This window comes from Rhinolophus ferrumequinum, chromosome 16 (assembly GCF_004115265.2).
Source record: "Rhinolophus ferrumequinum isolate MPI-CBG mRhiFer1 chromosome 16, mRhiFer1_v1.p, whole genome shotgun sequence".
In the NCBI taxonomy this organism is placed as follows: Eukaryota; Metazoa; Chordata; class Mammalia; order Chiroptera; family Rhinolophidae; genus Rhinolophus; species Rhinolophus ferrumequinum.
The window spans coordinates 15,336,137-15,352,953 of NC_046299.1; the positions used below are offsets into that span (position 1 = coordinate 15,336,137).

General features: G+C 42.8%; 1 protein-coding gene across 2 annotated transcripts in view; it reads right to left on the minus strand.

The window, feature by feature from the left end:
• The window catches only part of ACSL5 (acyl-CoA synthetase long chain family member 5), a 46,174-nt gene that overhangs the window by 14,100 nt on the left and 15,257 nt on the right, over positions 1 to 16,817 (minus strand). For both annotated transcript variants that reach the window (XM_033130428.1, XM_033130426.1), the window contains exons 2-9: positions 13,120 to 13,304; positions 10,222 to 10,330; positions 4,408 to 4,472; positions 4,192 to 4,293; positions 2,502 to 2,601; positions 1,358 to 1,536; positions 577 to 609; positions 438 to 489 (exon numbers count right to left, since the gene is read on the minus strand). In XM_033130428.1, coding sequence (XP_032986319.1) covers positions 438 to 489; positions 577 to 609; positions 1,358 to 1,536; positions 2,502 to 2,601; positions 4,192 to 4,293; positions 4,408 to 4,472; positions 10,222 to 10,330; positions 13,120 to 13,275 — 796 coding nt within the window. In that variant the 5' untranslated portion in view covers positions 13,276 to 13,304. The remainder of the gene's footprint in view (positions 1 to 437; positions 490 to 576; positions 610 to 1,357; positions 1,537 to 2,501; positions 2,602 to 4,191; positions 4,294 to 4,407; positions 4,473 to 10,221; positions 10,331 to 13,119; positions 13,305 to 16,817) is intronic.

Below are 16,817 nucleotides of genomic sequence, written 5' to 3' on the forward strand. Positions count from 1 at the left end.
GCACAATGAAAAGGATGTAACTGTAGGCCACTACGGGCAACATTATAAGCTAATAAGCATTCTAATATACAGGTAGCTCCAGGTGGGGATGGGGGAGCGCACAGTGATCTGTGTACAACTGTCACCGTGTTACCTTGATTGAGTGATCACTCCAGGGGTGTCAGATTGAGAGAGTGGTTGATTGGGGAAGAAAGTTGACTTTCTGATGCCATCTTTAAGACCCCTGAAATCCATAGCATGTAAACACCTCCCAGTATGTTCAATGAAGTTTATTTGCTTACACTTACCTATTTGGGGATCCATACTCAAAAACCTTAGGCTATAAGCCCTAAAGCGTAGGGCTCATTGTAGGGTATAGTTACCAGCTTATCAGTGGTTAGTGACTCAAGCCATAGTTTTGGCTGAGGGGTCTCTAGGACAGCTTCATGGGCACTGACCTGTGGTCCCACTGGTGAAGCAGATGAGGCCCAGGTCTTCTGGTCTAGGAGGCTGGAGGGGGAAGCACAAGAGGTTAGTCTACTGTGATCTTTGCAAGCTGAATGTGCAAGATTCAAATATGAGCAGAAGAAAACTTACCACGGGTTTTCTGAAGTTCTGTCTGCCTACATTCTACATGAACAGAAAGCCAAGAAAGAAAGATATTAGTTGAAATGGATAGACTTATGACAAATACAGCCCTCTCTTTCCCTTTTCTATAAGAGCATGAGGGCTCTTATATATAACCAAAGTTCCAACTGGATCAGGCCCAGAAGCCTCAGAGAAGAGCGTAAGGTTTATCTAGAATAAAAACCTTAAGAGGACAAATGTCCAAACTTCCCACCATACTCTTAAGATTCAGTCATCTAGGATCATTGCTAAATCTTTTTGAATAAGATGAAAAGTTGCTGTTTCAAGATTTACTACATTCCAGTCACTGTCCTGGGCACATTATATTTATTAACTCAGTTAACTCTTTACAGTAACTCCTCTATGAGGTAGGGACTATTTTATCCTCATTTAACATAAAGGGAAAAGGAGATGTGGAGAAACTTACCCAAGGTCAGCTAACTAAGGCTGGAACATGAACCCAGGAATCCTAGCTCTGGGACCATCTTCTTAACTACCACTAACCTCTGTATTTATAAATGTCCTACTTAGAAGGCTGTGCACAATGGCTACAGAATTTCTCATCCCCTAGCAGGTTTCTGAGTTGTCTTGGGGAAATTATTCTCCAAGTTTCACAGCATGAGTCTAATTTTCTTGTTTCCTGCCACCACTGGAGAGCAGCAGCTGGTACTCCAGTGTAGATATCCTGCAAGCTGCCCATGGTGTCACCCCAGCCTTCGATCTGGGACTTGAGTTTCAGACAGACTATTACCTCAGCCTCATTGAAGGATAAGATCTCAATTCCACTTTTCTCCCCTCTTTCCTTCAGGTCATCCTCAAAGGGATCCATGAGGATGATCATTTGCAGGCCTGGGATAAGACCCTTCTCCACATTTCCTATCAGGATCGATGCCTTTTGGGGTGTATCACAGATCACCGTGGCAATCTCCGCTGAAATCAGAAAGAGAGCTAGAGGTCATCCGCCTGCTTGGCTATGTACCTGATTGCCTTACAAGAAGGAAAAGATTTTTGAAAATTTCCAAGTTGGGGGTCCTCAAAGGATATTATGTCTGCAAGTCAGATTTATAACGCATAAAAGCTGAAATGTTCCATTGATAATAAATGAGCTTAATTGAAACAGTAGTGTAGAGTTTTCTTACATGCTGCCAACACAGTTTATAGTTTCTAGAGAAGCCACCAAATTCTTTCTGCTTAAGAATACAGCCAATGAGTATGAATCGTTTAGTGGTGGTCCTGTCAATGTGTTTTACTTGGGGGCGGGGATTAGAAGAGAGGGAGGGTCAAATGGTATTTTAGCAGAGAAGCATTTTATGATTCTAAATGTTAGCATTTGCTTTGATACTTCTTTACACAAATAGAAAACTTCTGATTTTGTCTATAGTTCAAATGGATCTACTCATTTAATCTACTAGTTCTGTGACAGAAAGTAATATCTTGGATATGTGAAAGGGCTGTTACTTGCCCATTGAACTTGCACTTGTTTCCTTAACAAAGACATTTTTTTCTACAGACTCACTATGGACCTTGGTACATGGTGGTTAACTGTACGGACTTAGACGAATTAGAATGGGAAATTAAATCTGTCCTTTCACAGTGATTTAGTCACTCACTCTGGCCTTTCATCCAGTGTGGCTAAAGTAAATAGTCTCATCTCTAAACTACATTGTCATACTATGTCACCTTAAAGCATTTCATTGACTCCTCCATCTGTGCATATAGCTGCCACATGGGCATCTTGCAACCTTCCTGTAAATTATGTCCTAGGTACCACAGGACAAGAAAGACTGGACCGTTGTTCTAGTCACAGCATTCCGCGTCTGCTAACAAACGCAGATCTTGAGGAATTGCTCAGCATTAAGAAAGAATCAAGTTATAATGTAAGAGCAAAGTTTTACCCTTGTTGATAATGTATATGACGGCTTCTGCTCCCAGGGTATCATACAGGGGGACGGCTACCATGGAGTACGTATAACAAGCTAGCTCAGAGATGATCCACTGTAGGAGACAAGTTCACGTAAGGACTGGGGAACACATTGGAAAGCAAAGGTATTCATTTAGTCATTTAGCCATAAATTCTTATTTGATTACTTCGTATTTAAAAAATCACTGTGGGGCCCTACGGACTGCCACAGCTAATGCCACAAAGTACAGTAAAATAAAGGAGATAAGATAGGCACAGAGACAACAAAAATACAAAGGTAGATCAGGATACAAAGGTGGAGGGTGATAAGTTCTATCCATATGAAGTATGGAAACCATTAGGGAGTTCTAAGGAGGCAGAGGTCACTTTCAGGGGTGGGGTTAAGACTACCTGGGATTACTTTGGGGAAAGTGATGAAAATTGAGCAGGGCTTTGAAGGACTGGTAAGATTTGGTTATGGAGGTAGAGGCAGAGAAGGCATTTAGGGAATGAAGAAAGAAAGACAGGATAACAAGACATCTCTGTACATACATCAGGAAGCATGAAGAGTGACAGGAAATGAGTTGGGAAGGTGGATCAGAACCTGCTAATGGGAATCCTGAAATGTCAGTCTAGGTGTTACAGGCTGAATTGAAGCCCTAACCTCCAATGCCACTGATTTTGGCGAGAGGGTCTTTAACAAGGTAATTAAGGTTAAGTGAGGTCATAGGGTGGACCCTAATCCAATATGACTAGTGTCATATCGGCCACATTTGTGACATAGTGTCACATTAATAAGACAAAGAGACACCAGGGATGACAGAGCAAACGCCATGTGTGGACACAGTGAGGAGGCAGCCATTCGCAAGCGAAAAAGAGAGGGCTCAGGAGAAACCAAACTGGCTGACACCTTGATCTTGGACTTCCAGCCTCCAGAACTGTGAGGAAATATATTTCTGTTGCGTAAGCCACCCACTTTGTGGTATTTTGTTATGCCGGCCCTAGCAGACCAAAACACCAGATTTGGTGTGGAGTTCCTAAACTAGAGCCAAGGATATCTCTTCTTATTGAGAGCTGGTGTTACAAAGATAGAGTATATAGATTCACTAAAAAGTGCAGCCAGCGCCCTCTCAGATTTTTGGTTAAGGAGCTGGCTCTCGTGCACATATGTCATCCAACTATTCTGAAGCCTACAAAGACTTTCTCTGAGAGTATTGGGTCTAATGACTTAACTTGAACTTGGGGATAAGTTTACTTCCAATCATCTTAATGTCTAAAATCTGTTTTCAATGGCTATTTCAGTAGCAATGGCGGCTGTGGTTTACGAGTTCAGGAACAACGTGCAAGTTCCAATTCTAATTTGAATACATCCCTTTCCAAACATCCTCATGTTCCTTACAGCTTCCTTATTGTCCTCAGGCCACAAACAGACTGACTTAAAGTGACTCTTAATGGGCTGGAAAATAAAGTCCAGTCACCTACTTCAGAGCACTACATAGGCAACCGGGGATTCAGGAGGCCCTGGGCTGTAACTCTTTCCAGGGGAAGACTGTGTAAGAATGTAAGATCTTTAAATAGCTTTGGTAAGTCATCAGCAAGTATCAGAGTCCAGGATTAGAGGTGGGGTTTCAAGTCTTTAGATTTAGTTCTGACTCATTTCCTTGAGTTAACTGCACCGTGGTTACCTCTGGCCTGTTTTGAGCAAAGATGCCAACAAATTGGTCTGGTGATGGCTTATATCCTTTATGCAACAGACAGGAGCCCAGGTACTCTGCTCGATCAGACACCTACAAGAGAGAGAGAGAGAAAAAAAACAGCAGTCAAGACCCCAAAGAGACCAAGTTTAACTCAGGATATCACATTAGCAAAGGAATCTCCCCCTAACCATGGGCCTGACTTACCTGTTTGTAGGACAGCCATCGGTAGGGCTGCTTTGGTCTTCTATATCCCAAGCAAGGCCCATTGTCTGAAAACATAACGTGAAAAGAAAATCAGCTCCAGTTGCAAATGCTTTGGATCAGAGAAGGCAAAGGGGGTTAGGAGGAGACAAGGCACAAAGGATAAATCTTGGAAGAATTTGAGCTTCTCTTATATGCCAAGGAAATTCAACGGCAGAAAGTACTCAGTTCTCAAAGGCAAAGAGAGTCTTACAAACTACTCGTGAAACATTTAGGAAATTCTGCAAAGCAGGGGTGGCTCAGCGTTGGCATATGTGACCTCCTGGTAACAGGCATTCAGAGAAAGCCATGAATATGGACGAGCACACATAACGTGAACCAGTAAAAGCCCACAAGTAAACACAAACAGCCTGTACTGGATAATATTGAATTGAGCTTCCTTAAAATTAAAAAAAAAAAAAAAGATGTATGCTCATAAAAATCTAGAAAAATATCAAAATATGAGTCAATAATTGCATCAAATAAACACCATTATCAACACTGATTTTCTTTTCACAGTTCCTTTGCGTAGTTGAACATGGTTATGTTCATTTGATGTATATATTTGTACTGCTTCCATTCTCTGTTTGATATAAACATTCCCATGTTATTATTTATTCTCTAGAGATTTCAGTGGCCTTACTATGGCCAACCGATGAAGGGTTGGTTCTACTGTAGTGACTTTCCTCTCATTGTGGATATTTAGATTGTTTCCAAGTTTGATACCTTAAATAATGCTATGATAAATATTTTCAAATTAATCATTTCCGTCTTACAACATTTTCTTAAACTAGAGTCCCTAAAATGAAATAACCGGGTTGGAAAGGGGCGGGGCTGGTCAGAATCGCTCAGGTTTTTGATACCTCACATGACATTGCTTAATAGACCCATTGTGAACTTTTGCTTTTCTGCAACTAGGAACATCAAGTCATAGACACTAAATTGTATCTTTTAAACATGTCTTCTGGTTTGCTAGTAAGTTTAAAGATTTATTACTTTAGTATAAATTTCTTTAACAGCTAGTAAAGTGGGACCTTTTCCTGTGTTTGTTAAATTTTATTTACTCTCACGAATCATCTGTTAATGTACATTGCCTGTTTATATGAGAGTGTCTTCTGAGATACCAGGCTCATTGGAACTATAAGGGCATACACACATGAGGACACACACAGGTGTACACCCATGTATATTTGCTTTTAATATTTTCACAATCATGTCTTCCGTTTGATGGTTGAAGAATTAAACTTCTGAACATCTAAACTACTCAGCCTTGTTAAAATGAAAATAAGTGAAGGAACATCCACTTACTAGAGTAAATAGTAATGTCAGCCACAGAAGCCATGGAAGTTGTGAAATGAGGCTATGAAATAAGCCTAACCCGCAGAGAGACTTCCACATCTAAGCCAAAATGAGACCAAGTTATAAATCAAAAAGCGGAAGGGAAAGGAATCTGACATAGAGGCTCTAGCCAGATTGCTGAGAGGAATTCAGGTCTTGCCAAAAGGAAGCATTCAGAGAGAGGGTTACTAGGAATTCAGAGGTAAATATGCGAACTTCCCAGACTAAGTGACAGAGGAAAAAGGAAAGGAAGCAGGAAAGAGATAGCTACTCTGATTAAAGAGATATAGAAAAATGAATGAGGAGACTGTCCATAGGAAATGGTAGCCCTTTTTCTTCCTGTTGAAATAGATACGTGAAAGCTCGAGAAGCAGTCTCAGAATGTAATTTCCATAAAGCCAGGCAAGTCCTGTCCTCTTAGGTGTTCACAGCCACTGTTGCAGCCCAGAGTGTGTGCCCCCGATGGTCTACCAATGAGCTTGTACTAACATTAATCACTAGTGACAGCTACCATTTATAGAATGCTAACTCCATGCTAGGCTCATGCACTCATTTGGTCTTTCCAACTATCATTATCCCCATGGTACTAAGAGTCAGGAAGGACTGGGACAGCTTCTTCAAGTCAACTCAGTAAGTGGCAGAGATGATGAATGTGGAAAAAAACATACTGCATCTCCTTATCACGTCCCTATTGATGAAAATTCTAGTAGAGACTATGGCCAAGGAACAAGTCAAGTAATTGGCCCAAAGGGGCACCGACTGAGGTCTCATGAAACTCTGTGCCCTAATCAGCTTCAGCCTAATTAGCTAAAGTCTTGATCAGGCAACAGCCTAGTCTTCGATTAACTTACACAGCTCAGATCTAGTTTCTGTTCTAAGGTATGGTCATGTATAAACAGACCACCCATTAACAACTCTGCAAAAGTGTTACCCTACGCTAAACAGAACTGAAATTCTGGCATGCATACCCCCTCCTCCAAAGTCTTATTAAAAATTCAGATTCTTGGGTCTCACTATCAGGAATTCTGACTCAGTTGAACAAGGTAAAGCCAGAGGATCTATATTTTAATCATTACCCACAGGTGATTCTCATCATGGACCATCCACTGGGTAGGGGTCAAAAGTGCATTGTCAGGCTTGATGTATTCAGCCCCAGTTGGGACCAGAAGTGTCATTTTTTTGTGTGGAAATAGCCAGACCAGATTTCTCATGTCTGCTTATGTAAGAGGCCATTTTAACTTTCTCTGTTTCATTTTAATTTAGTATGGGAAAAGAATTCTACAGAAGTATCTTATGCAACATTTTCTAGTTCTGTCACCGTCAGGATGTCCTTGAACCTCTGAGTCTTCATTTCCTCATTTTAAAAAATAGGAGGGTGTGGGGACAGAGTCCCAGAGAGCAGTTTCCAGGCTCTCGGCCTCACATGGAAAGGTGCTGGCTCGGTTATTAGATGGCCATCAGCTGTAATCAGATGACCATGTGCTATGGCTGGGTGGCCATCAGCTGTTACCCTTTAGCCATTAGCCACTAATATAACTGCCGTGGCTACGCTAGGGGGTTGGTTGGTTGCCAGAAAAGCAGACGGAAGATCATGGATTGTGTGGCTCCTGCTTCCTGTGTCTCCAACCCAGCCGCCAGCAAGAGTATACTGGTATGGTCCCCCTATCCATGGCTCCGTTGGTGTTCCTTTTTGTCCTCACCATGTCCTGTGTTCTTAGGCGGGGAGCAGGAGCTGAGACCCTGCATGACACATGGCGCACTGGGCAGGGTTCCGACCAGGTAGGAATGGTGTCTGACTCTGAGCAGGAGGACCTGTGGCCTCCACACAGTGTGTGGTGCCTGGTGGCCACTGTTCTCCTGAGCTGGACCTCCATGGAGGGGTGGGAGGACATGGATGGTTCTCCAACCAGCATAGGCCGGAGAAAGTGGCCATGTGGGCTGGAAAGTGCTCGCTGAGGCAGCCCAGGTGCAGGACTTGTAGTCCCAGGAGGAAACGCTTGCTGAGCCCTCGGTGGAGGATGTGGGTGAGGTCAAGGTCGTCCTCACCCCCAGGTTGGGGAGGACTTGGAGCCCTCGCCCTGCAGAGAGGGCACATGTTGTGGGGCCAACACACAGTCCTAGCAAATGACTGAGGACTATGGAGAATTGCCTTCCATCCCTGATTTGATGGACCAGTTGACTGTTTGCTTGGGAACGTACCACCATGTAGTGGAACTGGTGGATGTTTGCTTCCTCCGTCTCGCCTGGCCACCAGCAAGACTGTGGTGCAGGAAGAACCCTTGTTGGGGTACAGGTTGATGTTGACTTCCTGTGTCTCACCCGGCTGCCAATGAGACTGGTGCAGGAAGACCCTTCGTTGGGGTGCTGGCGGATGTTTGCTTTTTTTTTGGGTGGGGGAAGGGGAACAGGACTTTTATTGGGGAACAGTGTGTACTTCCTGGACTTTTTTCCAAGTCAAGTTGTTGTCCTTTCAATCTTAGTTGTGGAGGGTGCCATTCACTTCAAGTTGTTGTCCTTTCAGTCTTAGTTATGGAGGGTGCAGCTCAGCTCCAGGTCCAGTTGCCATTGTTAGTTGCAGGGGACACAGCCCACCATCCCTTGTGGGAGTGCAACCGGCAACCTTGTGGTTGAGAGGACGCATTCCAACCAACTGAGCCATCTGGGATCTCAGTGGCAGCTCAGCTCAAGGTGTCATGTTCAATCTTTAGTTGCAGGAGTGCTACCCACCATCCCTTGCGGGACTGGAGGAATTGAACCAGCAACCTTGTAGTTGAGAGCCCACTGGCCCATGTGGGAATCTAACTGGCAGCCTTCAGAGTTAGGAGTGCGGAGCTCCAACCGCCTGAGCCACCGGGCCACCCCGGATGTTTGCTTTTTGTATGTGGACTGGCCACCGTTGAGAATATGTAAGCACCTTGGCTGGGAGCCACTATTGTTCCAGCACAGTACCCTGAGAACCCTGGCTGTGCCCAGGAAGTTTGTCTGTGCCCAGAAAGACTGGCGGTACTTGGAGAAACCCTGGCTGTGCCCAGAAAATAGGTGGACATCAAGGGACACCCCCTGGGACATTACTTGAACTGGACTGAAACTTTTTCTCGTGAGCTGGGTTCCTGACACAGGACCCCTTGAGGAAGACGCTTGTCGTGTAGATTGTGAGGCAAGACCCTGGAGGGGTGGAGTGTGGGGACAAGAGTCCCAGAGAGCAGTTTCCAGGCTCTCGGCCTCACATGGAAAGGTGCGGGCTCGGTTATTAGATGGCCATCAACTGTAATCAGATGACCATCCGCTGTGGCTGGGTGGCCATCAGCTATTACCGTTTAGCCATTAGCCACTAATATAACTGCCGTGGATAGGCTGGGGGTTGGTTGGTTGGCAGAAAAGTGGACGGTGGATTGTGGATTGTGTGGCTCCTGCTACCTATATCTCCAACCCAGCTGCCAGCAAGAGTATAGTGGTATGAACCCTCTAACCATGGCTCTGTTGGTGTTCCTTTTTGGCCTCACCATAATCTGCGTTCTTGTGAGGGGAGCAGGAGCTGAGACACTGCATTACAGAGGGATAGTAAGTAATCCCTGAGGTTTAGGGTGAATTAAGTAGATAATATATGAGCAGTACCTATTGCATAGTTAGCACTAGGCAGGAGTTGGTAGTAAATATTGTCAGTCATAGTTAAAAGCAGAAGGGAAGGGAGTGATAAGAGGTCACACAGGCAAACCTATGCCTGTACAGAATGTCACCCCAAAGAAAAAAGATATAGGGAGAGCTGTAAGCCAGTTGTTTTGGAAAGGAAACATACCTAGCATTGTGTTTAATGATTTAAGATATAAACACTGAGGCTTGATATGTTCCAAGTGAATCTACCAAAGCCCACGTGATGATATTTCTAAGAAAGTCCAAAAGATAATTGCCTTCTGTGATGCTAAGGGTAGCACCATGGGTTCATAATATGGTATTGGGGTCAAGGACAACGTAAGAAGTCAGGAGACCTAAATGCTAGTTTGGCTCAGATTCTGCATCTGGGGAATTGCATTTATGAAAAACATGTTCCTAAACAAATATAATGTGCTAATGTACTAGTGAGTTAATCAAAATACTTTTCTACATATTATTGTTGACTCTTTAACAACAACTTGGCAGGGGAGATCTTGTGGTAACTAAGAAACAGATTCAGAGAGCCAAAGTGGTTAGCACAAGGTCAGACAGCTGGAAACGGAAGAACTGGGTCTCAAACCCAAGGCTGTCCTATGCTGTTTCCTGATACTGTGATTTTTCTGATTCCTGCAACCATCCTGACACTGTGCTAATGTCCCTTCCATGTTGTAAGTTGGAATTCTATTCAGACCACCACTGGGGGTTTTAGAAGTGAGACAGAGAAGCAGAGGTGTGGACTAAGACCCCATTTTGGTCTTCTTACAGGCAAGGTGAGACTACGAGGCTTACCAGATACAGCAAGCCCTCTTTGGAAAGCTTCATACATCGTCTTGGCATCTGAGAAGTAGTAACGTAGCAGGTCATTGCTCTTCTCGCGAGCATTCTTCCGTGCGCCTCCCTAAGGCATAAAATCAAGTTTAGGCCAAGCCTGAGTCTCTCCCTACCCTTTCTAAGCCCTTGTGGGTTGAATTAAAGAGAACATAAGTCCTGACCATTGAGATCATAGGGATTACCCCTTTTGTATTCAGTCAATTTTTAAACTCCAAAATTGTAGTATCTTTACATCATTGAAACTCAGACTGTCACAGTTATGTTTTTGGCAATCTCTACCCATCCTTCTAGGAATACTACACACAGACACACACACACACACACACACGAGATATAATATTATAGTTTTATATCCTTTGACAAAAAGCATATCAAGTTTACACTTCTATAAAATGCATGCTATGTTCCAGGCACTCTGCAAATACTGTAGATGCAAAGTGAGTTAAGACAAAATCGCTGACCATGAGCACCTCAAATGTGAGTTTTTGGAAAGGGGGTAGGGTAAGAAGGGAAAAAACACTCAAATATAATATTATGATATACATGCTATGATGAAAATATATGTTTTGGGAGACTAATAAGGCAACCAATTCTGTATTAAGTAGAAAGGCTGCAGAGAAGAAATGATATTTCAATAGAGACTTTCAAGATAAGTCAGCATTTACCAAAAAGATGTGGTTTTGGTAGAGGAGAGGGTTTGGTAGAGGAGAGGGAAAGAAGAATGATTCAGAGTGAAGAAACAGCCTGAATAAAGGCACAGAGGTAAGAAAACACATTGTAGAATTCTGTGGGCGCTAAAGAACAGGGTATTTGAGAAAGAAGAAGTAGCGAGGGATGTGTCTAGAAATGTCAGCTGGAATTACAGGATCAGGCCCTGATATGGATCGTGGAGTTGTAACAGGAGCTACAGGCATGGTCCAACCCTCATGAAAATTAGTCTAGACAGAAATAGGCATGAATTAACAAACATACTAAAGGGGCTATAAAAGCATAGGGTAACACATGAGGCTATAACAAGACATCTGACTTGTCTAGGACATGAGGGAAGATTTCCATGAAACGTCATATTAAGTCAAGATGTCAAAGATAAGTTCCTTGTCTGGTAAAGGAAGATAGGGTCTTGTCTGTTATCATAGATGGGCTGAGGAAGAATGAAAGATGATTCAGACTCAACTTTAAGCAACTGGATAAGAAGAGATGCATTTGAGATGGAACAGGTGGGGAAAGATGAAAGGGTAAAGTGTACGTGTGCACACACGTAGGGAGAAGATATGCAACAAAGACACTCATTGAACTTAAGGTATTTGAGTGTCACTGAGGTGGACTGGAACTTAAGGAGAGAGCTCAGAACTAGAAAGTCAGATTTGGGTGTCGTAGCCTTTTAGATACATTTTCAAGTCATAGAAGAGGAGGGTTTTTTCTCAGCTCTGAGGATTTAAAGCAGGGATTGGCAGATTTTTATCTGGGACCACATCTGGCCTGTCAACTTCTTTTATTAAATAAAGTTTTACTGGCACACAGTCAAGCTCATTCATTTACATATTGCCTGGTGGTTTCACCAGCAGAAGTTGAGTTGCGACAGAGCTCAAATGGCCTGCAAAAAACTGTTTGGCCTTTACAGAACATGTTTGCTAACTCTCGCTTTAGAGGAATCAAGAGATGATGAAGCTAAAACTCTAGGATGAGGAAAGAAAAAGAATCTAAGTGACAAAGAAAGGGTGTCTTGGAATTAGGAAGAAATCTCAAGGAAGGATATTATAAAAGGCAAGAGGAGAAGTTTTAAGAAAGGAGAAGTCTCAAGTCAATTGAGAGGAAGGCTGCAGGGAAATCATTGAATTTAGAAGTTAGATTATGAGTGACCCAGATAAGTTTGCAGAAATGGTAGTGGCAAAGGTCTGATCTCAGTGGGTGGTAGTTCAGAAGAGGAAATCAACAAACAGACTACTGTTTAAAAAAGCTCTAGTGGGAAAAGGAAAGATTGAAAGGAGGTGGTGACTCGAAGCAGCAGGATCAGCAGGAGAGGACAATGTCAGTGAAGGAGAAGCAAACACACCAGAGTAAAGGGGAGGGTGATGGAGGTAACTTGGAACAAGCGTCCTGAACAGAGGAAAGAAGCTCATAAAAGGATCAGAAGGGGTTGGCTTTACAAAGGAACAGGATGCTTTTTTTTCTCTGAAAAGGGCTGAAGGTGAAAAATGATGAAGAGAACATTCTTTCAGTTTTCCCTTTGCTCAGAGATAGAGGAAGCTGTGTGATTTCCTGAAAGTTAGAGAATTGAAAGGAAAAGCCCAGTTCAAGTTCCAGTTTTAAGAATGAATGTTAACTCAGAGCTGGAATTTACCTCAATAACTTCTTTACCATTCTCAGACATTGACTTTCTTAATGAAAATGTTCCCCTGCCCCCAAAGTAATGACTGCATCATCTAGATCATGGGACAGCAAACGTTGCCTGTAAAGGGCTAGAGAGTAAATACTTGAGGCTTTGAGGGACACATACGATCTCTTCCTTTTTTTGATTTTAATTTTATTTTTTTTACATATCCCTTTGAAAATGTAAAAACCATTTTTAGCTTGGTAGTCGCACAAAAAAAGGTGGATTTTTCCTGAGGGTTGTAGTTTGCCAACCCCAAACTAGATTACTGGCATCATAAGACCTACCTGCGGTTTTATTTATGTTATAAAGGAAAATATGCCATTAATAGAAGTTTAGATTTGTAGATTTTCTGTTAATTGCTAAGCTAATAGGCTTACTTTCCCACACTATACCCAACCCCCTTCATGAGTCATCTTGAGATCTTGAACTACAGTTTGTGTTCCATCAGTGCTAACCAACTAAAACGGTGACTGGTAAATTACCTCGATTCCAATTGACTGTTTGTTCAGATCAACAATAGGCATGACGGACTGAGGTTTGTTGATCAGCCACAGGAAGATGGCAGCTCCCAAGGTCAGGATGCAGATCAGTGCCGGGGTTGGAAGTGGGGAAAACAAGAAGTTAAAGATAAAAAGCATCTTTGTGAAAAGCAGCAGGAAATTCAGGCCTTAAAAAAAAAAAGAAAAAAAGTACAGAAAAGGTTAGAGGAAATATCCGTATCTTTTTACTCCATAGTTCTATGTTTACAGAAGCGGACACACACATACACACACACGGCTTCTAATCTTCCAAATAGCTGGTGCTGGACCACTCAAGCAGCAGAATTTCTCCCATTATTTACATTAGAGTGAGTTCTCCACTGCTACTTGACTGTCCGTCCTCCCACAAGGTGGAAAGGATCAAAGGAATCAAGTTAATCATTGCCCAGACAATTTTGAGAAATGACTGCCCTTTTATTTCTGGCCCACAAAGCCTAGAAGAAGGCCTTCTAGACCCAACATTAAGTGGGTAGTTAGAGGAGGTCTTCCCCTGCCCAAGCAGAACGAGGGTCAGGAAGGACCCTTCCGGCTGGATTTCCCTAGTAGAAACCAAACAGAAGAGGGCAACTCTGTAGAGGCGACAACACAGATTTTAGAAATCAAGCGTTCTGCGCTAAGGACATTTCCTGCTGGCCAGATATGCCTTGATCATTGCTTTCTTTTTGAAAGTGTCAGGTGGGGCTCAGAGCTCAACAGCGTGACAATTTGCTATGTCCAATGTCCCCTCCTCCAGGGAGTCTGGAGGCACCATTTTTATTGGAGGCAATGTTAATCAGATATGCAGAAAGGGTGCTGGAAAATGGGGCTGACACCACCTGGTAGCAGGTGAGCATTGAAGATTTAGGTCAGGAAGAGATCTCAAGGAACCAAAAATAACAAAGGCTTTTTCCAACCCAACTTTTCTTGTAGTTCTCAGCCAAGTTCAGTTTAAACTGCTCTAATAGGAGGAACTAACTCTTGCCTCACAGCTTTCAGACCTGATTAGGAGAACAAAAGCAGCAAACACAAGCACTGACTGTATGCCAGGCACTGGGCTAGGTTGTTTGCATGGATCATCTAATTTAATCCAACCGAGGTCATGAAGCAGCATTTTACAGACAAGAATACAGAAGTTCCAGGGCCAAAGTGACTTGTCCAAATTCACTCACCATTTCCATTGCTGCTTCCCCGTTAAAATCTACAACTCAAATCTACAACAAAACCACAACTCATTTTTTCCTTATAGAGCCTAGCTGCAGGGTTCAAGGAGACTCAATGTGTCTGGTACCTCACAGGTAACAGCAAAGGAAGTTCAGAAGTTGCATTCTTCAAAGTGAACTGCAATGCCTGTGCGGAACAACAGCTTGGCTATGAGGCTAAACTTTTTCACTCAAAATCAAGAGAGCAAAGCAAGCCTAATAAAAAGTTTTATCAGATCAAGACCATAGTCACCCTTAGAACTCTGGGGCAGCCGCTGTAGCTGGCATCTGGAACTTTCTCATCAAGGAACACACTTCACTCTCTTCTAAGCAAGGCTATAAAACTTAGGAATTTTGTGTGGGACAAGTCGCAAGGACAGTCGCAAGTAACCCTGAGTCACTGTTATCACTTTTCTGTCCCCCGATTGGTTATTACCTGAATTTGGAATAGTCCCTCTCCATTTTATAGAGGAAAATTAAACTTCCAGAGACTGGGATGACTGTCCCCAACTCCTTGGTTTCTTCCACGTTGTGTTTAGGGGAAGAAAAAGAAGACAAAGCAAAAACAAAAGCAAGGCCCCACAGGTGTTAGGTTACGTGACAATAGGCGTTACCGTGCTGATCTGCCAGGATTCTGAGAGCTGGGATTTGTGGAATCCAGCCTCACCTGGACTTGTTTGGTGAAGTGGCACTCTAGGGGGCAGACCTTGTTCAAGAGCCAGCTATGCAGGACATGGTTCTAAGGCCAGCCACCCCAAGTGGCGGAGTGCCAAAGGGAGCAGAAGCCTGCTTTGTGCTCGCCCAGCCTGCCCACCATCAAGCCCCGCCCTCAGCCAGGGACGCTGCTACCAGTCTGGGAGTACCTCAGGCTCTAGGATTCCTCTCTGTGCCCCAATGCCACTGCCAAATTAAGAGTCTTACCCGCACCCTCCTTCTTAGCTATGGGAACAAATTGTTGCACTGAGGACTTTGTCCTCTTTCAGATGGCAGATGTACATTTTAATGGGAGACTGCAAATAATGTCTTTAAAAGAGGGTCTAAAGGTGAAATTTATGTTCACATGTGGCAGAATGGGAGGGGGGAAGGAGGGAGGGCGAATAGCCTGGCAGATAACACAAAGGGGTGTGTAAGAGAGAGGAAGAGAGGCGGCAACTGTTCAACCTCGACTGATTGTCACAATGTAGTATTCAGAGTCACCAGATGGTCAGGTTTTTTTTCTTCCTAGAAAACCTGGAACGCTGGATTTTCATGAAACCTCAATTTTAACTATTGGTTCAAATAGTAAGTGTCTGGTTTGGGATTAACAAAAAACACATCTGGTTTAATCAGGACCATGGTCTGTCAATTATTGAGCACGCCTTTAGATAGATTCCAGTCATATTGTCTACAAATGGGATGAGACTGACCACTTCATTACAAACACGGGAGGTCCCTACGAATGCCAAGACCACAGTTTCCTGGGAATGAAAATACCTCGCCTGCACTGGGTTGCAGAGGACACTGAAGGCTGTATTTATTTGTCACCCGAAATAGTTCACTCACTTTGCTATTACTGACCAGATATTCAATTTAAATAGGATATGCACAGAATTTCAGACAGTTCCAACCTGCTGCCCCGCATTGTTTTTGACTGAGATGAAATTCACATAACTATTTTAGAATTAACCATTTTAAATGTACACTTTAGCAGCATTTAGTACATTCACAGTGTTGTGCAACCATTACCTCTAGTTCGTTCCAAAACATTTCATCATCCCCAAAAGGAAACTCTGTACCCATTAAGAAGTCACTCCCCATTCTCCCTTCCCCCAATTCCTGGCAATCTCAAATTTACTTTCTATTTCTGTTGATTTAGTAATTCTGAATATTTCATAAAAATGGAATCATAAAATATGTGACTTTTTGTGTCTGACTTCTTTCACTCAGAATAATATTTTCAAGGTTTATCCATGCTATAGCATGTATCAATTCTTCATTCCTTCTTATGTCTGAATAATATATCATTGTAGGATAGACTATATTTTGTAGATATTTGGGTTCTTTCCACCCTTCGTCTATGGTGAATAGCGCTGTGAACTTTGTGTACTGTTTTGTTTGAAGACTTGTTTTAATTCTTTAGGGTAAATACCTAGTAGTGGAATTGCTACGTCACATGGTAATTTTACATTTAACTTTGGAGACCTCAAACTGTTTTCCACAGTGGCTGCACCATTTTACATCCTAACCAGCAATGTAGAGGGTTCCAATTTCTTTACATCCTCACTAACACTTACTATTTTTCTGTTTTTTGATAATAGCCAGCCTAATAGGTATGAAATGGCATCTGGTGGTTTTTTGTTTTTTGTTTTTTTAAGAATCAACACTGCTTCACATGTTTTATTTTGTTATACAGTCTTCTAGAAACCAGGTTCATTTTTCCAGTTTTGTAGAAAAATAGATGTTCCAGCCACCCGTTACTGAACT